Source organism: Pelobates fuscus, chromosome 8, assembly GCF_036172605.1.
Source record: "Pelobates fuscus isolate aPelFus1 chromosome 8, aPelFus1.pri, whole genome shotgun sequence".
In the NCBI taxonomy this organism is placed as follows: Eukaryota; Metazoa; Chordata; class Amphibia; order Anura; family Pelobatidae; genus Pelobates; species Pelobates fuscus.
The window spans coordinates 19225756-19251440 of NC_086324.1; the positions used below are offsets into that span (position 1 = coordinate 19225756).

At 39.1% G+C, this 25685-nt stretch overlaps 1 protein-coding gene across 3 annotated transcripts in view; it reads left to right on the plus strand.

The window, feature by feature from the left end:
- The first annotated feature begins 5915 nt into the window (after positions 1–5915).
- The window catches only part of RAB3GAP1 (RAB3 GTPase activating protein catalytic subunit 1), a 79686-nt gene continuing 59916 nt past the window's right edge, over positions 5916–25685 (plus strand). For all 3 annotated transcript variants that reach the window (XR_010085194.1, XM_063429354.1, XM_063429355.1), the window contains exons 1-6: positions 5916–5965; positions 7960–8015; positions 9971–10046; positions 10946–11078; positions 11833–11911; positions 12670–12786. Coding sequence is in view for 2 of the 3 variants with exons in the window: in XM_063429354.1 (XP_063285424.1) it covers positions 5948–5965; positions 7960–8015; positions 9971–10046; positions 10946–11078; positions 11833–11911; positions 12670–12786 (479 nt within the window). In the remaining variant the exon portion in view is untranslated. The remainder of the gene's footprint in view (positions 5966–7959; positions 8016–9970; positions 10047–10945; positions 11079–11832; positions 11912–12669; positions 12787–25685) is intronic.

Genomic DNA, 25685 nt, shown 5'->3' on the forward strand with positions numbered 1-25685 from the left:
ACTCCTTCCTGTCTCAGGGCTGTTTTTGCTGCGAGAGAACTCATAGAGAGGACCTCAGACCTGGTCCTTGGCCACCCTCTGGTTGTTTTGGCCCCTCATGACATCTCTGCCATCATCAACCAAGTCCAGCTCAAGCACGTGTCTCCAGCCAGACACCTGCGCTTACAGTGTCATCTTCTTTTGCCTGACAACATTTCCATCCAAAGATGTCAGGTGCTTAATCCGTCCACTCTTCTTCCACTCCCTGAGGGGGGTATCTACTATGGATTTATCACGGATGAAACCTACATTCACCTGCTCTGTGGATGTATCAAGAAAGTCATGCATCCACATTTGACATTTTATGAAGGTGAAAAACCTCTCTGTGAAGGCCCAGATCACGCCTTCTGCACCACGTGGTACAAACCAAACATTACCCCTGAACCTTGCTATGAAGATGAGCTTTACCACCGGACCGATGTAAAGCTTACTGCACAAGACTTCTATTGTGACTCTGACGGCAATAGTCTGGTCTTGATCCAGCTACCTCAACAACTCAACTACCTCTACCGTCATTGGGATACTGCTATCCCACATATTCCTGTTACCAAGTTGAAGACAAGGTCATGGAATGATCTTGGGCCCATGGCAAAACTATGGGCCACCATGAATGAAGAACAGCTACAGGAAAATGGTATTGTCAAATACCCAACAACTGACCTTCTAGAAGCATGGCCACGCCATTTCCTGGAAAAGGAATTTCAAGATCTGGTCATAAAGAATGATTATGACCCAGAAACACCTCATGACTGTTTTGAACAGATGAAAATGGAAACAGTGCACTTACCAACTGTGCATGAGAACCCATTACCAGATCCGGATTTTACCCTGTTTGTGGACGGATCGAGATATGCCGATGAAGGAGGAACATATCATACAGGATATGCCGTAACCACAACAGATGAAGTTATTAAATCATCATCCTTACCGCCAGCAATGTCTGCACAAGAAGCTGAATTACAGGCTCTGACTTCAGCATGCAAAATTTCCGAAGGAAAACGTGCCAACATCTATACAGATTCAAGATATGCTCTAGGCGTGGCACATGACTTCGGCCTAATTTGGAAGACTAGAGGATTTCTTACCACCGCCGGTACACCAGTCAAACACAGCACTGCAATCAAGGAGCTAATGGATGCCCTCCTACTCCCCAAAGAAGTGGCCGTTTTGAAAGTAAAGGCCCATGGGAAATTGGATACAGATGAAGCAAAGGGCAACCATTTGGCTGATCAGGCTGCTAAGTTAGCGGCCAGGGATTTGCAGGAAGTGGATGAAGAAGTGTCCGGACAAGAAGAAGAAGTCCCTATTTTTGCTCTGCAAACTCTTCCTACTGATTTGCGAATTTTACAAGAACAGCAAGCTGCAGTCACTCCTGAAGAAATCCAGAAATGGAAAAAGAAAGGAGCTATCCAAAAGGACGGAATATATTACAACAACCTCAAATTTTGCCTTCCCAGGAATTTGTATCCAGCAGTTGTCCAATGGGCACATGGGCCTACACACCTGTCAAAAGAATTGATGGCCGCCCTCATACAGAAGTATTATGAAGCACCTGGAATCACAACATTGATCAATAGTTTTTGCAAGGCCTGTGTCATTTGTGCAAAATGCAATCCAGGAAGACCAATTAAGGTGCCTGCGAAACACCTGGCAAAGCCCATGTACCCCTTCCAACGAATTCAAATCGACCACATCCAAATGCCCAAGAGTGGGCCCCATGAATATGCACTAGTAATAGTGGACATGTTCTCAGGCTGGCCAGAAGCCTACCCAGTGGCCAATATCACTGCAAAAACAACCGCAAAGCGCCTACTTACAGATATTGTATGTAGATTCGGACTCCCAGAAGTTATTGAGAGTGATCAAGGCCCAGCCTTTACAGCAACTGTGACTAAAGAAATTTGGACTGCTCTAGGGGTGACCCTAGCCTTCCATACCCCTTACCACCCACAAAGTAGTGGCAAAGTGGAGCGCATGAATGGCACTCTAAAAACCAGAATGTTAAAAATGTCACAAGAAACAAAGATGCCCTGGCCAGAAAGCCTACCAATAGCTCTATTCAGTGTTAGGCACACACCTAGAGGGAAGCATTCACTGTCCCCATATGAGGTTCTATTTGGGACAGCACCCAGACTAGGTTGTTATTATCCGCAGCAGTTGCAACTCCAATCAGATGTTTTAGTAGACTATGTAACTGAACTTGCAAATGTCCTAAACAAAATACATGCCCAAGTTTTCTCTTCAATTCCAGATCCCGAATTGGATACAGGTTCCCATAACCTACTTCCCGGAGATTGGGTCCTGGTCAAGAAGTTTGTGCGGAAAAATACCCTGGAACCAAGATTTGACGGTCCATTCCAAGTTCTCCTGATTACCGCAACCTCCGTCAAATTGGCCGGTAGGCCAAATTGGATCCACGCTTCCCACTGCAAGAAATCTCCTGCCCCAGAGGAAGCGAATATCGCACAAACATGTATCTCTGGTACATCTTCTCCTTAATTAGCCTTATGAAGGCCCAGCAAGTAGCCATTACCAAAGACATTAGTGGGTACACCTTCTGGTATAATTCATCATGCACCCAGGTGGCTACTTATACCTTTGACTACTGTGATATTGTAGAATGCCCATTTCCCACACCACAAATCCAGAGCATCTATAGAGATATCCCTCATTCGAAAGACCCATATGTTTGTGTAGTTGATAAACAATGGGGGCACAATTGTGATCATTGGGGGGCGGCGGGATGGAATGCCGGGCCTGCCTGGGGTTACAAACCAAAAAGTGCCGTATCTAAAGTAGATGATCATGGTAGATCCCTCCTCCAGAGGATGACTTTGAGAAAGCCTGGGGGGAGTACACCAATGAAATTAATTCTTAATATTGAGCATCCAAGCCCAACAGATGCAGACCAGTATGTGATGGGGATGTATTGGAAAAAGGGTTCCTATAAAAAGTTAGGGCATTTCTACCTTAAAGATATGTGCAACTCTTCTGAGTGGCAAGGGGCCACCCATATGGTCCCTAACCCATTAAAACCTCATATCCAGACCTTTCAAGACATGATGGCCATTGCTAACCCCACTTTTGAAGATACCATGGCCGCTGAAACAGGTTTTAATGATGTAAATTTATGGTTAGAATGGATGAAATATAATGCTAATAAGCATAATAGAACCGCATGTTATGTGTGTGGCGGTGCCCGGCCTCACCTGGGTACCGTGCCTTTAATCCTACCAGTAGATATAGAAGAATGTGTTTTAAGCCTTTTTGCCTATCACTATAATTTTAACAGGTCCATATGTATTACATGGACAAAGGAATACCCTCTCCTAACCCAGGATGTCAAACCCCCTGATGGTATTACCGTATATAAAGGTAATTACACTTGCTATGCCATGTACGATGGTATTGGTAAATTTGTAGGTAACTTTTCCAAAGGTTATTGTGCTACATACAGAACTGTCCCCGTACGTTTACTGCAGCATCACACTAGGTCATTAGGAGATATTTACTGGTTGTGTGGGGATTTACAGTTAAGATCCAGAATGGACACAGCGTGGTGGGGGGAGTGTACGTTGACTAAGGCCATTATGCCTATCCACATTATCTCTGACACACACCTCAACACCCATGGGCCCAGCCACACTAAGGTTAAACGTGAAGCCCCAGTAAAAGGAAGTTTTGACCCTCACATTTACATTGATGCCATTGGGGTGCCTAGGGGGGTACCCAATGAGTTTAAAGCAAGAGATGAGGTTGCTGCAGGATTTGAATCAATTTTTACCATAGTTACTGCAAACAAGAATTTAAACTGGATAAATTATATTTATTACAACCAACAACGTTTCGTTAATTACACCAGAGACGCCCTCCAGGGGTTGGCCGAACAGCTGCAAGCCACATCCCAAATGACTTTTCAGAATAGAATGGCCCTAGATATGATCTTAGCAGAGAAGGGAGGGGTTTGTAAAATTTTGCCCGACACTATGACATGTTGTACATATATCCCAGAAAATACAGGCCCTAATGGTAAAGTTACATTAGCCATAGAAAAATTAAATGATCTGTCTGAAGAGTTAAAAAGGAATTCTGGGATAAAAGATCCTTGGGAAAGATGGTTTGGTTGGATGACAGGATGGCAAAAGGCTTTAATGCAGATTGGTATGGCTATACTAATTTTTCTTTTTATTTTTGCTCTTCTCTTTTGTTGTGTCCTCCCATGTCTGAGAAAATCCCTCATGAAGACTGTTGACCAAACGGCACCCACTTTCACCCATCTCGAAGTTGATGACCAAGACTTCCAAGACATCAACTCACCCTGTCTGCCGCTGCAAATTATCCCCTTTGTTGATAAAGTGCAGGAATTCTAGGAAGGGACCAGATTAGGGACAGCATCTGTCAGTGAATGGTAAAGGCCCCATGTGGAGAAGTGGTGGGTTAGCTGCCATGGGATACCCTTGGGTGTGAAGCGCTCGAGAACCATACTGACGGATGGTTAGCCTATTAGGGTCAGATCTAGGGACAGCCTTGCACTTTGCATTAACATCTAGCTAGCGGCCACGGGGTTTCTGTGTCTTTGGGTTAACACGTCTTCTGATACTAACATAATAAAGTTTTATCTCTTAGAATCTAACATTTCATAGGGGGGACTGATGTGGAATTATTAAAAATCTTTATTGTACTTGTATTGAATTATTGTACTAATTCCATTTTAACTTTATACTGTGACTCCGTCCTCCATTTTGTCCTCCTAACCTGACTTCTTCAATCCTCCATTTTGTCCTCATGACTTAACTTGTTCATTTTAAAACTACATTACGTGACTGAACTTCTCAACCCAATTAGTACAGTAGACAAAGACTGTGTTTCCTTCAAGGACAAGTACCAGGAGGTGCTGGCTACTCCTTAAGACTTGCTGGCTACTCCTTAGAGCTTGTAAGATAGTACAGTTTGAAGGCCACAGAACACAGTAGTAATGAAATGTTCTATTCATAAGAGACCTTGCACCTGGACATAAAGCCTGATATCATTGACCGTGTAAAATGACGCTTAGGACCCCCTTGTCCCCCACCCGTGTCCAGAATAATCCCACCTCTGATGGGTGGGCACGGGACTAACCTCTTAATTTTACGAACCAATAGGTAAGACACTAACTCCGTCACTTAACAATTAATCCAATTGATGATGTTTATTTGCTGATATTCTAATAATCAATGATGACGCAAAATGCCTCTTAAAAGGGCCTGCGCGCCCGCTTTTTAATCACTTGCCAATAAACTTTCTCGAAGTTATTTTAACCTGAACCTTGTGTGTCAGACTTAATTACTTCAGCGTATATACGCAATTTAACTTTATTGATTTGGACAGGAACAGATAGACTTTGAACATTTTGGTTTACTTTCAAGAAGTACCATAACAATATTATATACTGTATATCCCTGTGATAATAATATATTATATATTGTATATCCCTGTGATAATAATATATTATATACTGTATATCCCTGTGATAATAATATATTATATATTGTATATCCCTGTGATAATAATATATTATATATTGTATATCCCTGTGATAATAATATATTATATACTGTATATCCCTGTGATAATAATATATTATATATTGTATATCCCTGTGATAATAACATATTATATATTGTATATCCCTGTGATAATAACATATTATATATTGTATATCCCTGTGATAATAATATATTATATATTGTATATCACTGTGATAATAACATATTATACACTGTATATCCCTGTGATAATCATAATAACAGATACAGACATATCACGTGTTCTATCATAGAATGCTGACATGTGTCATTCTTGGCTCCTCCCCGGTCTGTTTGTTCCGGATTCCCGGCATGCTTGGCACTGACGTAATCGCTCTACCAAGATGGCGGCTGACAGTGATGTGAGTTTCCAGCTGTTCCGGTAGCTGTCACCTCCGACCTGCCCGTCACCGGATGTCTGTCCGTCCTACTGTCTGTCTGTCCTACTCAGTGCTGTCTGTCCTACTGTCTGTCCTACTCAGTGCTGCCTGTCCTACTGTCTGTCTGTACTCTCTGTCTGTCCTACTGTCTGTCCTACTCAGTGCTGTCTGTCCTACTGTCTGTACTCTCTGTCTGTCCTACTGTCTGTCCTACTCAGTGCTGTCTCTCCTACTGTCTGTCCTACTGTCTGTCTTACTGTCTGTCCTACTCAGTGCTGCCTGTCCTACTGTCTGTCTGTACTCTCTGTCTGTCCTACTGTCTGTCCTACTCAGTGCTGTCTGTCCTACTGTCTGTACTCTCTGTCTGTCCTACTGTCTGTCCTACTCAGTGCTGTCTCTCCTACTGTCTGTCCTACTGTCTGTCTAACTGTCTGTCCTGCTCCTTGCTGTCTGTCTGTCCAGCTCCTTGCTGTCTGTCTGTCCAACAGGCTGTCCAGCTCCGTGCTGTCTGTCCAACTGTCTGTCCTGCTCCGTGCTGTCTGTCTGACCAACTGTCTGTCCTGCTCCTTGCTGTCTGTCCAACTGGCTGTCCTCCTTGCTGTCTGTCTGTCCAACTGGCTGTCCTCCTTGCTGTCTGTCTGTCCAACTGGCTGTCCTCCTTGCTGTCTGTCTGTCCAACTGGCTGTCCTGCTCCGTGCTGTCTGTCTGTCCAACTGGCTGTCCTGCTCCGTGCTGTCTGTCCTACTTTCTGTCTGTGCTGCTCCTTGCTGTCTCTGTTCTACTGTCTTTCCTGCTCTGTGCTTTCTCTTTGCTGATCCTTGCTGTATGTCTGTGCTGATCCTTGCTGTATGTCTGTGCTGTTCCTTGCTGTCTGTCTGTTCTACTTTCTGTCTGTGCTGATCCTTGCTGTCTGTGTGTTCTACTTGCTGTCTGTCTGTTCTGCTTTCTGACTGTGCTGTTCCTTGCTGTCTGTCTGTTCTGCTTTCTGACTGTGCTTTTCCTTGCTGTCTGTCTGTTCTGCTTTCTGACTGTGCTGTTCCTTGCTGTCTGTCTGTCCTACTTTCTGTCTGTGCTGTTCCTTGCTGTCTGTCCTACTTTCTGTCTGTGCTGTTCCTTGCTGTCTGTCCTACTTTCTGTCTGTGCTGTTCCTTGCTGTCTGTCCTACTTTCTGTCTGTGCTGTTTCTTGCTGTATGTCTGTTCTGCTTTCTGACTGTGCTGTTCCTTGCTGTCTGTCTGTCCTACTTTCTGTCTGTGCTGTTCCTTGCTGTCTGTCCTACTTTCTGTCTGTGCTGTTCCTTGCTGTCTGTCCTACTTTCTGTCTGTGCTGTTTCTTGCTGTCTGTCTGTTCTGCTTTCTGACTGACCTGCTCCTTGCTGTCTGTCTGATCTACTTGCTGTATGTCTGTTCTACTTTCTGAATGTCCTGTGCTTACTGTCTGTGTTGATAATTGCTGTCTGTGCTGCCCTGCTGTTTGTGTTGCTCTGTACTGTTTGTCTGTGATGCTTCTTTTTGTACTGATATTGCTTTCTGACTGTCTAGGTTCTCGATGTCTGTGCTGATTATTACTGTCTGTATGTGCTGAACCTTCCTTGTTGTCTGTGTCTCCTCCTTTGTTGTCAGTCTTTTCTACTCTTTGCTTTGTGTCTTTCTTGAGTTGTATTGTAGTCCTACTCTGCAATATCTATACTATGCTGCCTATACTGCACCTTGCTGTCATGCTGCCGGTCTGCCTGTCCACCTATCCTGTGCCATGGTGCTAACCTGCAGAATGCTCTCCATCTGGCCTTCTTGCTGGCTATGTGTGCACATTGCTGCTTGTCCTGCTACTTGTTGTCTGTCTTTCGGCCCTTACACTAAGCGATTACCTCATGTATTCTCTGCCTCTCCTGCTCCTCATTATCTGTCCGGTGTCGCTCTTCCTCCCCTATTGATTCATTGAATCTACAATTTATTCTTCTCTCTCCCTCCACTACAGCCGGAGTCCGAGGTGTTTGAGATCACAGACTTTACCACAGCCTCCGAATGGGAGAGGTAGGTCAGCTACTAACGGAACCAAGCATTATCCCTCTACCCAAATCACCGCAATAATGATCACTAATATTCATTCACACAGTGATCCACTGCACCCACAGTAGCCAGTTACTCCCTTCTATTCCAGGAAATTCATAGACCAAGCTGTTCTATTCTCTTGGTTATTATTTGTATATCCTCACTCTAATAACAATAAGTATAGTTTCCATATGGCCAAGGGAGACCCCTGTCCAATTCTGGGGCATTAATGGGTTTCTATTTTCCTGTCAACACCAAAGTAAGCCTTACCGTAAGAATAATTGTAATTACTGTTATGTGTTGTAATCTTCGTATGGCCAAGTTACAGATACCCACAGTATTTAAGCAGAGTTTGTCATAAAGGGAGCAAGCACCATAACTACGATAAGATAATGTAGTGGTTAAAGGGACAATTGTTTTATTTGTTTTAACTATTTAGTAGATATACCCCAAAATAATGTGTGTACTTTTTTTTCCCCTTCAAGCTTTTTTGTTTATTTGGGTGGGGGATTGGGGTTTATGAAAAAAAAAAAAAACTGCTTGCAAAAGCTTTTCAATGCTTCTTAATGAGCTGTAGTACAGTCCATTGAGTAAAGGGGAACACACAGGAGCTCTAACCCAGTGCGCCTGCCACTTCTGTTCGCTCTGTGCCGCTAACGGAAGAAAAACTACCGGCTGTTGGACAGCTGGCGAAACACTTACTTGAAATAAAAAAATAAAAATTACAGTCTACAGACACATAAAGCACTTCTTCATGCTTTAGTGCTTTGTGAGTCTGGAGTGGTTCCTTGACGGGACACTATAAGCACCAAAACTAGTTAATGCTTGGCTTAATTAAGTGGTTGTGTTGTATACATCATGCCCCTGCAGTCCCTCTTTGTTTATGCAGCTCGAGTCACACCTCCCCTAGCTGTGACCTACACTATACCTGTAAAGAGAGAGATGTTCAAACTTCCTTTGTTGCACAGTGTGTTTAATTTAGAATTTCTTGTCTCCTGCTCTATTAATAGGCTCCTAGAGTCCACAGGAGCTACATGTGTGTGATGAAATTTTATTTTACAGTGCAGGAGATAGAAACTGCTAAACATATTCCGCTGTCAGAAAACCATTTACATGCAGGCTGTGTGAGTCACAGCCAGGGGAGGTGTGGCTAAGGCTGCATAAACAGAAGCAATAGTTATTTAACACTTATTTGGTAGAGAATTGAGCAGTGTTTCTGCAGGGGCATTATCTATACACTAAAACTACTTCATTGAGTTATTTGGTGCTTAGAGTTTAAGGTGCAAAGGAGTTATGTTTGAAATCTTCTTTTACATGCAGTAGTTTTAAGCATTTTCAGAGACCTCACCCCTTCTCCATCTCCCTGTATGCCATTTAGGAGAAGTATAGCTTCTCAATTTCTAATAGTAATTTGATTGGTTTGTGTGTGTGTGTGTGTGTGCGTGCGCCCCCACTGTGTATGTAAATCTGTAGTACTGTCATGATCTGTCTCATAAGCACACATGTATTCTGAAACAGTGCTGAGACGTCAGTGCGTGATCCCTCCATCTACTACTTAATGCCAGATTGCTCCTCAGGGACGTAGGAAAGTATCGAAAAAGGGCTTGGACTTCAATCCGAGCTCTTTAGCCCCGTAGTCAAAACATTAAGCTAAAATGGTCCATATGGTGTTACTCTAGCCAATAGAAATCGTCTGATCAGCAGCTATATGTCCATGTATTTTGTTCATGGAAGCCTACTGAGAATTTGTAGTTTAAAAAGTGGCTGTGTTATATTCCTATTTAATGCTGCATTTTATGATGTTTTAATGCTGCTACCATTATTGATGCTTTCTTTAACTTTATGGTAGTGACAAACTGATTTACTGCTGATAAATATTTCAAACCTTTTAACAAATCCGTTAATATTTACATCTTTGTGACTTTTTTTTTTTGTAGATTTATTTCAAAAGTTGAAGAGGTTTTGAATGACTGGAAATTAATCGGGGAATCCTCTAAGAAGACACCTGAGAAGGTACAGTTTGTTTCTCTCCATCTCATCACCTTGTAACAGGCCACGTTTGTGATCCAGAAATAGGGGGCAATGTGAGGATGTCTGGATGGAAGCTCACAGCACAGTAAACAACCTTTAATAACTATCTCCGCCTTCATAAGTGAACTTAACACGGTTTATTTGATTCAAGTTTTATGTATTTCTGGTGTCCTATGATGGCTAGCTAGTCCTCCACTGAAAAGGCTGGAACTTCGAATGATTTACTCACTAATGGCTAGTAACAATTTTGAGCCCTTGTTTAGATGTAATTGTAATTATTTTCAATGGAAGGTTTATGTTTTGTTGCTTGCATCGTTAATTTTGATGACTAACTATTTTAGTCGACTAAAATTTTCGAGATTTAGTCGACTAAAACAATTCAGATGACGAAAATACAACTAAAACAAAAATTGCTTTTTAGTCAAAAGACTAAAACTAAATAGAAATTTGCCGCCAAAATTAACACTGGTTGCTTGTGACATGTTTAACCCCTTAAGGACACATGACATGTGTGACATGTCATGATTCCCTTTTATTCCAGAAGTTTGGTCCTTAAGGGGTTAAGTAGTTTTTTTGCTGTTAAATTGTATTCCTGTTTTAAACAGTTTTGCTTTAAGGCTCTTGAGTGAGTGGTGGGCTTATAGCTGCGTTGTGATATTTACAAGTCTCTGCGGTTATAAAATCCCAAATTCAGGGAGACCTAGGAAACCTCATGCACCATAGCCTGTGCAAAGAACATGGTGTTATAGTGATTGGAATATCATTTTCTCTATGTAGGTAATGCAGTATATTTGTTCAAATCCACTTTTTGCTTCAGTAGCCATGTGTACTGTCTCCTGTCATTAGAGCGCAATGTAACTCAAGCCTCCTCCATGTTGCAGGGTGAATATACTAGTGGCCTCTGGGAAGAGAAAGGAGATGAAGTTTTATTTGCAGATTTCAAATTCTCCATCAGGCACCATTACTTTCTCCAGGAAGCATGTGAGAAAGAGGAGGTGGAAGATATGGGAGAAGGTACAAAAAGTTATATGCAGAACTCAAATTCACTGTGCGCCTACATGTATAATCAGCGTTTACCTATTTTCTACATAAAAGTATGAAAAATCAGAGATCATGCTTATACATGACCGCCCTTCCAATGTGTTCCGTATGATGCCCTATTTAAGGCACAGTTTGTTGTTAAAGCATATAAACCAGTTATACAGCGAAGGTGCCCCCTTAAAAAAAAGGGAGTCATGTTGTGGATTTTATTGCTTTCCTTCACAATTTTTTTCCCCCTAACGTACCTTAGAAACAATGGTCATAATTGCACTGGAAATTAAACTTCAGCTTTATTTTTCCTATAAAGGAATTGGCCTAATACAAATAAGGATATTTTGTTAATTTTAGCAGGGCATTGTTCTAGGTATTTTGGAATTCTACCCATATTATTGATGTCAGATGTTCATGCATGCCCTCGGATCCTTTGCGGCTGCCATCTGTGTAAACATGTCTATAAATTAGTAAATTTGGTGACACACCGTATAGATTAATTGCATATGTGTCCAGTTCGGAAACTTGTGTTTTCTGATCATTTTATTCTGAACATTCACTTTATTTTTACTCTGGATTCAAGTAATACAGATACTCAAACACTTATAATTTCTATGTAAATCTTTAGATTACATTGACCGTTTTAGTTTTTGCATGTATTATGTTTGTTCTGGTTCGTTCTACTGGAGCTGTTTTTAAAGTTTCATGGTAAATGTCAAGGATATGTGTTTTTCAGATTCCCTTCCTGTAGCAACGCAAGACCTGCTAAGCACAAATAATGACTTTCCACCCATAGCTCACTGCCTGGTACGATGGTACGTATTCATTCTACTTCCAATACAAGCTGACCCCACTGCTATTTCCATGTGTGTAGGGAAAGAATCAAGTGGAAAATGTAATTAGACATTTGTTAACCCCTTAAGGACACATGACGTGTGTGACATGTCATGATTCCCTTTTATTCCAGAAGTTTGGTCCTTAAGGGGTTAAAGACCTCACTTATTTTCACCAGCATGTGTACAAAAAAAACAAGCCTTTTTTTCCTTCTATTAATACATAATATATGATCTATATATTGCAACATATGTAGTTTGGGTATTTTTGGAATTGACAAAACGTTAAACTCAGGTGTCCCTTGCCGACCTGAGCATTCTTTAGATCAATTATGGGCAATGTTTTTGAATTGGGCAAATTGAAAAGTTGAAAAAGTAAATTAGTCTCATAGCTTGAGGAACCCAATCATTAGTTCAGACATCTCATTGAGGTGCTACAATAAATGCTACAATGACATGCATTTTTTTGTGTGCGTACTGGAATTTATTCGATGATAGTTTGGGTCACTCTGACGGTATTAACCATTCAGTTTCTTTAAGCACAGTTCATCACTTATTTTTGGTCCTCAGCTGTATTTTCTGCCTCTCTGCATTCCTGAGGAGGCCACTCAAAACACTGACCTGTTTTAAAAGGACTATACATTTTTGGAACATTTTTCCTTTGTATTAATGTTTTAATGTACTCCCCTAAACCCCCATTTGTTTTTGACAAATCAATAGTTGCCATGTCTTTTGAACAGGTATGGACTGCGCGAGTTTGTGGTGATTGCGCCGGCTGCTAACGATGCTGTTATTAGTGAATCTAAGTGCAATCTTCTGTTGAGTTCTGTATCAATCGCATTAGGAAACACCGGCTGGTAAGTCAGACATTCCAAACCTCTCTTTACACCGGCTTACACCCCGAAATCAAAGGGGCAGCTAACAAACCAAATAATTAAAATACTAATTGTATATACAAATATAATCTTATGATTAACATGCTAATGAGTTAGTAGTGACAAATTGAATTGATATGGACTGATTTTCTTTACATGTGAATGATCGCAGTCTTCTAGCGCCCTCTGCTGTGTAGAATTTATATGAGAGGTGCTTTGGTAGAGTAGTCATATTGTAAATGTGTGTAACACAGCCTTATTTCATTATTATTTTCCTCTATAGAGGTTAAATACATTTATCCTTAAAATACAGTTCTAAAACAATTTAGACTATTTTCCACATAATGTTTGTACGCAAGGTTAGGTTCAGTTAAGTACTAGAATTAAATCTATAAATAAATTTAGTAAAATCATAAGGGCTTGTAAAAATTAAATCATTATTGAACATTTGCCTCCTTGCCTATAAATATGGCTGCATGCCTGGCATTGCAGGATGCTGCATTTAGAATCTCGGTGGCCACATTCATAAACATTTTCCTTTGTGCCAGAGAAATAGTTAAGAACAGTAACTAACAGGGTTAATTACTAAAGTGAGAATTTAAAGTGAATTTCAAAATTTGAAGCCAGAGGAACTGAACTAAAAGCATTAGCTGACTTAGAGATTTTTTTCCAGTGCGGCTATTTGGACATTAAATTGTCACTTCAGTAAATAATCCTGCTAGGCCTTGATTTAATATTGCTGGATAAGCTTGTAAAATATATATTTTTTTTAACATATTAAAATATGAAAAAAATATATCATAGAAAAATATTACAAAATATAATATTTTTCATGAGATTAAATCACATCAAAGGTTTATCCAAAATATAAAATCACTAGTAAAGCTTATTGAACAATATAAAAATGAGGCCGAAGTCCCTTATTCCTCCAGCCTGTATTCACATGCCTCATTCAGGAAGAATCTCGGTCATCACTTAGATTAGCTGGATAGATGTTATCAGACAGTCACTGATACAGTAAGACTTAACAGAGCACTTTATACAAGAGCAGGCTAAGGACCACATGTTTCTCTAACTGCAGACAATTTCTTAGAGACATTCACAAAGAGTAAAGGATGTTTCAGCATGGCTGTCTTTCCATTGTGAATATGGTGCACACTACTTTCAATACTTTGCTATTTCTTTAAACATTTAGTAATGTTTTTCCTCCAAATTAAAATTGTGTTAAATTGTGTAATGTTTTTAAGCAAGAACCAAAAACAGAAAATAAAAACTAGATAAAATGAGGAGAAAAGTGGGAAAAAAGTGAACTCATAGAAAAAGAACTTCCACTTTTTTATTAACTAAAAAAAAAAGTGACGTTACTTTAGATTCCTAAAGTTATAGAATGTACTTTTGCCCAAATGATGTCCATCGGGTATTTTCTTAAAATACACTGATTGGATTTCCTTGGGATGTACATACTAGCCAATTGGTCCATCCCGTCTCACAATTGGTTATTTCAAATCACAGACTTTAATTCTTGATTTGGTAACTGCTTTTGTCATCAGTCTATTTATCCCAAAACTTTGTATTTTACCCCCTCTACCAGAAGACTAATGTAGGCATCTACTACTCTTTTAGTTAAAGAAAAACAAAAACATCCCACTCTTGCTTTTCCCTTCCTCCAACCTCGGTCTGTCCCCTTTTGCTTTAACTGCCCTCCTTTTATAGGAAAAGTCACATTTTAATATTTTGGAAGCCGTTTGTATACTTGTTTTAATTCAGTCCAAAGAACATATAACATTTCAAACAATACAACTGGTGTGGAGTCTTTTCAGCAGGTAGCCTCCATATTTGTTCCTAGGATCTCAGAGAGAGGGTCCTGGTAGTTAATGAGTTAACCAATTATATTCTACAAGGATCTATTAATAGCATGGATACATTATATTTTATTACAGCTGCCATATTAAACCTCAAGGGAATAATGTGCTTGGCTCTTGCTGGAGGGCTCCTCGGAGTTCGCAGTTAAATATGCACATAATTTGCTATTTAAAAGTGCTTGTGTAGTGGCCTAAAATATTCTGGGATGCTACTGGGTACTGCAGATATATCTCTTAACCCTGTATTGGAGATGGTAGATTTGCTGATTGCGCTAGTACAACGCATTTCATCTTATAAGTTGGGGTCTTTCAAATAAGTTTTCTTTTTTTCTCTGCTAAAATATTTTAATTCTTTCCTGTTCAAATTTTTCTGAAATCATTAAAATTCCAAAACTTTAAAGGATTCAAGTTTCATATATTATTTATTCCTCTGATACCCTTTTAGTGAAAACTTTAGTACACATTTGCTTTACAACATGTGATCATCGAATATTTTTTTTTTTAAAAGGGACAGTCCAGCAGGAATGCTTCATTATTTTATTTATGTATTTTTTTATTTTATTTTTTTATTATTGCATTGCATGGATGTTGCATTTAAAGCTAGAGATATAAAAACTCCTATTGTGATCTGCAGTTTCTACATTTCCAGCATCTGACTGACCAGAGTGTGACGTGACCAGCAGTGACTAAGCTCCATTCATTTTATTTAGCACCTTTCAGAGTGTAACATGTATCATGTGAGTTCCTGTACAGCAGAACGTTATGGGCAGAGTAGGGGCTATGGAAGTTGCAGTTCAACTTCAACTTTTCCTAAGTTTTTTACTTACGAAAGCCGTTATCTGAACTATAACTCAAAGAAAAAAACTATTGATATTCTCCCACATAGGGCCCCTTACTTCCTTAATGTTATAGTCTCCCATGTAGGGCCCCTTACTTCCTTAATGTTATAGTCTCCTATATAGGGCCCCTTACTTCCTTAATGTTATAGTCTCCTATATAGGGCCCCTTACTTCCTTAATGTTATAATCCCCTATATAGGGCTCCTTACTACCTTAATGTTATAGTCTCCTATATAGGGCTCCTTACTTCCTTAATGTTATAGTCTCCTATATAGGGCCCTTACTACCTTAATGTTATAGTCTCCTATATAGGGCCCCTTACTTCCTTAATGTTATAGTCTCCTATATAGGGCCCCTTACTTCCTTAATGTTATAGTCTCCTATATAGGGCTCCTTACTTCCTTAATGTTATAGTCTCCTATATAGGGCTCCTTACTACCTTAATGTTATAGTCTCCTATATAGGGCTCCTTACTTCCTTAATGTTATAGTCTCCTATATAGGGCTCCTTACTACCTTAATGTTATAGTCTCCTATATAGGGCTCCTTACTTCCTTAATGTTATAGTCCCCTATATAGGGCTCCTTACTACCTTAATGTTATAGTCTCCTATATAGGGCTCCTTACCTCCTTAATGTTATAGTCTCCTATATAGGGCCCCTTACTTCCTTAATGTTATAGTCTCCTATATAGGGCTCCTTACTTCCTTAATGTTATAGTCTCCTATATAGGGCCCTTACTTCCTTAATGTTATATTCTCCTATATAGGGCTCCTTACTTCCTTAATGTTATAGTCTCCCATGTAGGGCTCCTTACTTCCTTAATGTTATAGTCTCCCATGTAGGGCCCATTACTTCCTTAATGTTATAGTCTCCTATATAGGGCCCCTTACTTCCTTAATGTTAGTCTCCTATATAGGGCCCCTTACTTCCTTAATGTTATAGTCTCCTATATAGGGCTCCTTACTTCCTTAATGTTTTAGTCTCCTATATAGGGCCCCTTACTACCTTAATGTTATAGTCTCCTATATAGGGCCCCTTACTACCTTAATGTTATAGTCTCCTATATAGGGCCCCTTACTTCCTTAATGTTATAGTCTCCTATATAGGGCTCCTTACTTCCTTAATGTTTTAGTCTCCTATATAGGGCCCCTTACTACCTTAATGTTATAGTCTCCTATATAGGGCCCCTTACTACCTTAATGTTATAGTCTCCTATATAGGGCCCCTTACTACCTTAATGTTATAGTCACCTATATAGGGCCCCTTACTTCCTTAATGTTATAGTCTCCTATATAGGGCTCATTACTACCTTAATGTTATAGTCTCCTATATAGGGCCCCTTACTTCCTTAATGTTATAGTCTCCTATATAGGGCCCCTTACTTCCTTAATGTTATAGTCTCCTATATAGGGCCCCTTACTTCCTTAATGTTATAGTCTCCTATATAGGGCTCCTTACTTCCTTAATGTTATAGTCTCCCATGTAGGGCCCCTTACTTCCTTAATGTTATAGTCTCCTATATAGGGCCCCTTACTTCCTTAATGTTATAGTCTCCTATATAGGGCCCCTTACTTCCTTAATGTTATAGTCTCCTATATAGGGCTCCTTACTTCCTTAATGTTATAGTCTCCTATATAGGGCCCTTACTTCCTTAATGTTATAGTCTCCTATATAGGGCCCCTTACTTCCTTAATGTTATAGTCTCCTATATAGGGCTCCTTACTACCTTAATGTTATAGTCTCCTATATAGGGCCCCTTACTACCTTAATGTTATAGTCTCCTATATAGGGCCCCTTACTTCCTTAATGTTATAGTCTCCTATATAGGGCTCCTTACTTCCTTAATGTTTTAGTCTCCTATATAGGGCCCCTTACTACCTTAATGTTATAGTCTCCTATATAGGGCCCCTTACTACCTTAATGTTATAGTCTCCTATATAGGGCCCCTTACTACCTTAATGTTATAGTCACCTATATAGGGCCCCTTACTTCCTTAATGTTATAGTCTCCTATATAGGGCTCATTACTACCTTAATGTTATAGTCTCCTATATAGGGCCCCTTACTTCCTTAATGTAATAGTCTCCTATATAGGGCCCCTTACTTCCTTAATGTTATAGTCTCCTATATAGGGCCCCTTACTTCCTTAATGTTATAGTCTCCTATATAGGGCTCCTTACTACCTTAATGTTATAGTCTCCTATATAGGGCCCCTTACTTCCTTAATGTTATAGTCTCCTATATAGGGCCCATTACTTCCTTAATGTTATAGTCTCCTATATAGGGCCCCTTACTTCCTTAATGTTATAGTCTCCTATATAGGGCTCCTTACTTCCTTAATGTTATAGTCCCCTATATAGGGCTCCTTACTTCCTTAATGTTATAGTCTCCTATATAGGGCTCCTTACTACCTTAATGTTATAGTCTCCTATATAGGGCCCCTTACTTCCTTAATGTTATAGTCTCCTATATAGGGCTCCTTACTTCCTTAGTTATAGTCTCCTATATAGGGCCCCTTACTTCCTTAATGTTATAGTCCCCTATATAGGGCTCCTTACTTCCTTAATGTTATAGTCTCCTATATAGGGCTCCTTACTACCTTAATGGTATAGTCTCCTATATAGGGCTCCTTACTACCTTAATGTTATAGTCTCCTATATAGGGCCCCTTACTTCCTTAATGTTATAGTCTCCTATATAGGGCTCCTTACTTCCTTAATGTTATAGTCTCCTATATAGGGCCCCTTACTTCCTTAATGTTATAGTCTCCTATATAGGGCTCCTTACTACCTTAATGTTATAGTCTCCTATATAGGGCCCCTTACTTCCTTAATGTTATAGTCTCCTATATAGGCTCCTTACTTCCTTAATGTTATAGTCTCCTATATAGGGCCCCTTACTACCTTAATGTTATAGTCTCCTATATAGGGCTCCTTATTTCTTTAATGTTATAGTCTCCTATATAGGGCTCCTTACTTCCTTAATGTTATAGTCTCCTATATAGGGCTCCTTACTTCCTTAATGTTATAGTCTCCTATATAGGGCCCCTTACTTCCTTAATGTTATAGTCTCCTATATAGGGCTCCTTACTACCTTAATGTTATAGTCTCCTATATAGGGCCCCTTACTTCCTTAATGTTATAGTCTCCTATATAGGCTCCTTACTTCCTTAATGTTATAGTCTCCTATATAGGGCCCTTACTTCCTTAATGTTATAGTCTCCTATATAGGGCCCTTACTTCGTTAATGTTATAGTCTCCTATATAGGGCTCCTTACTTCCTTAATGTTATAGTCTCCTATATAGGGCTCCTTACTACCTTAATGTTATAGTCTCCTATATAGAGCCCTTTATTTCCTTAATGTTATAGTCTCCTATATAGGGCCCCTTATTTCCTTAATATTATAGTCTCCTAAATAGGGCCCATTACTTCCTTAATGTTATAGTCTCCTATATAGGGCCCTTACTTCGTTAATGTTATAGTCTCCTATATAGGGCTTCTTACTTCCTTAATGTTATAGTCTCCTATATAGGGCTCCTTACTACCTTAATGTTATAGTCTCTATATAGGGCCCCTTACTACCTTAATGTTATAGTCTCCTATATAGGGCTCCTTACTACCTTAATGTTATAGTCTCCTATATAGGGCTCCTTACTACCTTAATGTTATAGTCTCCTATATAGGGCTCCTTATTTCTTTAATGTTATAGTCTCCTATATAGGGCCCCTTACTACCTTAATGTTATAGTCTCCTATATAGTGCTCCTTACTACCTTAATGTTATAGTCTCCTATATAGGGCTCCTTATTTCTTTAATGTTATAGTCTCCTATATAGGGCTCCTTACTTCCTTAATGTTATAGTCTCTTATATAGGGCCCCTTACTACCTTAATGTTATAGTCTCCTATATAGGGCTCCTTACTACCTTAATGTTATAGTCTCCTATATAGGGCCCTTATTTCCTTAATGTTATAGTCTCCTATATAGGGCTCCTTACTACCTTAATGTTATAGTCTCTATATAGGGCCCCTTACTACCTTAATGTTATAGTCTCCTATATAGGGCCCCTTACTACCTTAATGTTATAGTCTCCTATATAGGGCTCCTTACTACCTTAATGTTATAGTCTCCTATATAGGGCTCCTTATTTCTTTAATGTTATAGTCTCCTATATAGGGCTCCTTACTTCCTTAATGTTATAGTCTCCTATATAGGGCCCCTTACTACCTTAATGTTATAGTCTCCTATATAGGGCTCCTTATTTCTTTAATGTTATAGTCTCCTATATAGGGCCCTTATTTCCTTAATGTTATAGTCTCCTATATAGGGCTCCTTATTTCCTTAATGTTACAGTCTCCTATATAGGGCTCCTTAATACCTTAATGTTATAGTCTCCTATATAGGGCTCCTTACTTCCTTAATGTTATTGTCTCCTATATAGGGCTCCTTACTACCTTAATGTAATAGTCTCCTATATAGGGCCCTTATTTCCTTAATGTTATAGTCTCCTATATAGGGCTCCTTATTTCCTTAATGTTACAGTCTCCTATATAGGGCTCCTTAATACCTTAATGTTATAGTCTCCTATATAGGGCTCCTTACTTCCTTAATGTTATTGTCTCCTATATAGGGCTCCTTACTTCCTTAATGTTATAGTCTCCTATATAGGGCTCCTTACTACCTTAATGTTATAGTCTCCTATATAGGGCTCCTTACTACCTTAATGTTATAGTCTCCTATATAGGGCTCCTTACTTCCTTAATGTTATAGTCTCTTATATAGGGCTCCTTACTACCTTAATGTTATAGTCTCCTATATAGGGCCCCTTATTTCCTTAATGTTATAGTCTCCTATATAGGCTCCTTACTTCCTTAATGTTATAGTCTCCTATATAGGGCCCCTTACTACCTTAATGTTATAGTCTCCTATATAGGGCTCCTTATTTCTTTAATGTTATAGTCTCCTATATAGGGCTCCTTACTTCCTTAATGTTATAGTCTCCTATATAGGGCTCCTTACTTCCTTAATGTTATAGTCTCCTATATAGGGCCCCTTACTTCCTTAATGTTATAGTCTCCTATATAGGGCTCCTTACTACCTTAATGTTATAGTCTCCTATATAGGGCCCCTTACTTCCTTAATGTTATAGTCTCCTATATAGGCTCCTTACTTCCTTAATGTTATAGTCTCCTATATAGGGCCCTTACTTCCTTAATGTTATAGTCTCCTATATAGGGCCCTTACTTCGTTAATGTTATAGTCTCCTATATAGGGCTCCTTACTTCCTTAATGTTATAGTCTCCTATATAGGGCTCCTTACTACCTTAATGTTATAGTCTCCTATATAGAGCCCTTTATTTCCTTAATGTTATAGTCTCCTATATAGGGCCCCTTATTTCCTTAATGTTATAGTCTCCTAAATAGGGCCCATTACTTCCTTAATGTTATAGTCTCCTATATAGGGCCCTTACTTCGTTAATGTTATAGTCTCCTATATAGGGCTTCTTACTTCCTTAATGTTATAGTCTCCTATATAGGGCTCCTTACTACCTTAATGTTATAGTCTCTATATAGGGCCCCTTACTACCTTAATGTTATAGTCTCCTATATAGGGCTCCTTACTACCTTAATGTTATAGTCTCCTATGTAGGGCTCCTTACTACCTTAATGTTATAGTCTCCTATATAGGGCTCCTTATTTCTTTAATGTTATAGTCTCCTATATAGGGCTCCTTACTTCCTTAATGTTATAGTCTCCTATATAGGGCCCCTTACTACCTTAATGCTATAGTCTCCTATATAGTGCTCCTTACTACCTTAATGTTATAGTCTCCTATATAGGGCTCCTTATTTCTTTAATGTTATAGTCTCCTATATAGGGCTCCTTACTTCCTTAATGTTATAGTCTCCTATATAGGGCCCCTTACTACCTTAATGTTATAGTCTCCTATATAGGGCTCCTTACTACCTTAATGTTATAGTCTCCTATATAGGGCTCCTTATTTCCTTAATGTTATAGTCTCCTATATAGGGCCCTTATTTCCTTAATGTTATAGTCTCCTATATAGGGCTCCTTACTACCTTAATGTTATAGTCTCCTATATAGGGCTCCTTATTTCTTTAATGTTATAGTCTCCTATATAGGGCTCCTTATTTCTTTAATGTTATAGTCTCCTATATAGGGCTCCTTACTTCCTTAATGTTATAGCCTCCTATATAGGGCCCCTTACTACCTTAATGTTATAGTCTCCTATATAGGGCTCCTTATTTCTTTAATGTTATAGTCTCCTATATAGGGCTCCTTACTTCCTTAATGTTATAGTCTCCCATGTAGGGCCCCTTACTTCCTTAATGTTATAGTCTCCTATATAGGGCCCCTTACTTCCTTAATGTTATAGTCTCCTATATAGGGCCCCTTACTTCCTTAATGTTATAATCCCCTATATAGGGCTCCTTACTACCTTAATGTTATAGTCTCCTATATAGGGCTCCTTACTTCCTTAATGTTATAGTCTCCTATATAGGGCCCTTACTACCTTAATGTTATAGTCTCCTATATAGGGCCCCTTACTTCCTTAATGTTATAGTCTCCTATATAGGGCCCCTTACTTCCTTAATGTTATAGTCTCCTATATAGGGCTCCTTACTTCCTTAATGTTATAGTCTCCTATATAGGGCTCCTTACTACCTTAATGTTATAGTCTCCTATATAGGGCTCCTTACTTCCTTAATGTTATAGTCTCCTATATAGGGCTCCTTACTACCTTAATGTTATAGTCTCCTATATAGGGCTCCTTACTTCCTTAATGTTATAGTCCCCTATATAGGGCTCCTTACTACCTTAATGTTATAGTCTCCTATATAGGGCTCCTTACTTCCTTAATGTTATAGTCTCCTATATAGGGCCCCTTACTTCCTTAATGTTATAGTCTCCTATATAGGGCTCCTTACTTCCTTAATGTTATAGTCTCCTATATAGGGCCCTTACTTCCTTAATGTTATATTCTCCTATATAGGGCTCCTTACTTCCTTAATGTTATAGTCTCCCATGTAGGGCTCCTTACTTCCTTAATGTTATAGTCTCCCATGTAGGGCCCATTACTTCCTTAATGTTATAGTCTCCTATATAGGGCCCCTTACTTCCTTAATGTTATAGTCTCCTATATAGGGCCCTTATTTCCTTAATGTTATAGTCTCCTATATAGGGCTCCTTACTACCTTAATGTTATAGTCTCTATATAGTGCTCCTTACTACCTTAATGTTATAGTCTCCTATATAGGGCTCCTTATTTCCTTAATGTTATAGTCTCCTATATAGGGCCCTTATTTCCTTAATGTTATAGTCTCCTATATAGGGCTCCTTACTACCTTAATGTTATAGTCTCTATATAGGGCCCCTTACTACCTTAATGTTATAGTCTCCTATATAGGGCTCCTTACTACCTTAATGTTATAGTCTCCTATATAGGGCTCCTTACTACCTTAATGTTATAGTCTCCTATATAGGGCTCCTTATTTCTTTAATGTTATAGTCTCCTATATAGGGCTCCTTACTTCCTTAACCCCTTAAGGACCAAACTTCTGGAATAAAAGGGAATCATGACGTGTCACACACGTCATGTGTCCTTAAGGGGTTAATGTTATAGTCTCCTATATAGGGCCCCTTACTACCTTAATGTTATAGTCTCCTATATAGGGCTCCTTATTTCTTTAATGTTATAGTCTCCTATATAGGGCTCCTTACTTCCTTAATGTTATAGTCTCCTATATAGGGCCCCTTACTACCTTAATGTTATAGTCTCCTATATAGGGCTCCTTACTACCTTAATGTAATAGTCTCCTATATAGGGCTCCTTATTTCCTTAATGTTATAGTCTCCTATATAGGGCCCTTATTTCCTTAATGTTATAGTCTCCTATATAGGGCTCCTTATTTCCTTAATGTTACAGTCTCCTATATAGGGCTCCTTAATACCTTAATGTTATAGTCTCCTATATAGGGCTCCTTACTTCCTTAATGTTATTGTCTCCTATATAGGGCTCCTTACTTCCTTAATGTTATAGTCTCCTATATAGGGCTCCTTACTACCTTAATGTTATAGTCTCCTATATAGGGCTCCTTACTACCTTAATGTTATAGTCTCCTATATAGGGCTCCTTACTTCCTTAATGTTATAGTCTCTTATATAGGGCTCCTTACTACCTTAATGTTATAGTCTCCTATATAGGGCCCCTTACTTCCTTAATGTTATAGTCTCCTATATAGGCTCCTTACTTCCTTAATGTTATAGTCTCCTATATAGGGCCCCTTACTACCTTAATGTTATAGTCTCCTATATAGGGCTCCTTATTTCTTTAATGTTATAGTCTCCTATATAGGGCTCCTTATTTCTTTAATGTTATAGTCTCCTATATAGGGCTCCTTACTTCCTTAATGTTATAGTCTCCTATATAGGGCTCCTTACTTCCTTAATGTTATAGTCTCCTATATAGGGCCCCTTACTTCCTTAATGTTATAGTCTCCTATATAGGGCCCTTACTTCCTTAATGTTATAGTCTCCTATATAGTGCCCTTACTTCGTTAATGTTATAGTCTCCTATATAGGGCTCCTTACTTCCTTAATGTTATAGTCTCCTATATAGGGCTCCTTACTACCTTAATGTTATAGTCTCCTATATAGAGCCCTTTATTTCCTTAATGTTATAGTCTCCTATATAGGGCCCCTTATTTCCTTAATGTTATAGTCTCCTAAATAGGGCCCATTACTTCCTTAATGTTATAGTCTCCTATATAGGGCCCTTACTTCGTTAATGTTATAGTCTCCTATATAGGGCTTCTTACTTCCTTAATGTTATAGTCTCCTATATAGGGCTCCTTACTACCTTAATGTTATAGTCTCTATATAGGGCCCCTTACTACCTTAATGTTATAGTCTCCTATATAGGGCTCCTTACTACCTTAATGTTATAGTCTCCTATGTAGGGCTCCTTACTACCTTAATGTTATAGTCTCCTATATAGGGCTCCTTATTTCTTTAATGTTATAGTCTCCTATATAGGGCTCCTTACTTCCTTAATGTTATAGTCTCCTATATAGGGCCCCTTACTACCTTAATGCTATAGTCTCCTATATAGTGCTCCTTACTACCTTAATGTTATAGTCTCCTATATAGGGCTCCTTATTTCTTTAATGTTATAGTCTCCTATATAGGGCTCCTTACTTCCTTAATGTTATAGTCTCCTATATAGGGCCCCTTACTACCTTAATGTTATAGTCTCCTATATAGGGCTCCTTACTACCTTAATGTTATAGTCTCCTATATAGGGCTCCTTATTTCCTTAATGTTATAGTCTCCTATATAGGGCCCTTATTTCCTTAATGTTATAGTCTCCTATATAGGGCTCCTTACTACCTTAATGTTATAGTCTCTATATAGGGCCCCTTACTACCTTAATGTTATAGTCTCCTATATAGGGCTCCTTACTACCTTAATGTTATAGTCTCCTATATAGGGCTCCTTACTACCTTAATGTTATAGTCTCCTATATAGGGCTCCTTATTTCTTTAATGTTATAGTCTCCTATATAGGGCTCCTTACTTCCTTAATGTTATAGTCTCCCATGTAGGGCCCCTTACTTCCTTAATGTTATAGTCTCCTATATAGGGCCCCTTACTTCCTTAATGTTATAGTCTCCTATATAGGGCCCCTTACTTCCTTAATGTTATAATCCCCTATATAGGGCTCCTTACTACCTTAATGTTATAGTCTCCTATATAGGGCTCCTTACTTCCTTAATGTTATAGTCTCCTATATAGGGCCCTTACTACCTTAATGTTATAGTCTCCTATATAGGGCCCCTTACTTCCTTAATGTTATAGTCTCCTATATAGGGCTCCTTACTTCCTTAATGTTATAGTCTCCTATATAGGGCTCCTTACTACCTTAATGTTATAGTCTCCTATATAGGGCTCCTTACTTCCTTAATGTTATAGTCTCCTATATAGGGCTCCTTATTACCTTAATGTTATATTCTCCTATATAGGGCTCCTTACTTCCTTAATGTTATAGTCTCCCATGTAGGGCTCCTTACTTCCTTAATGTTATAGTCTCCCATGTAGGGCCCATTACTTCCTTAATGTTATAGTCTCCTATATAGGGCCCCTTACTTCCTTAATGTTAGTC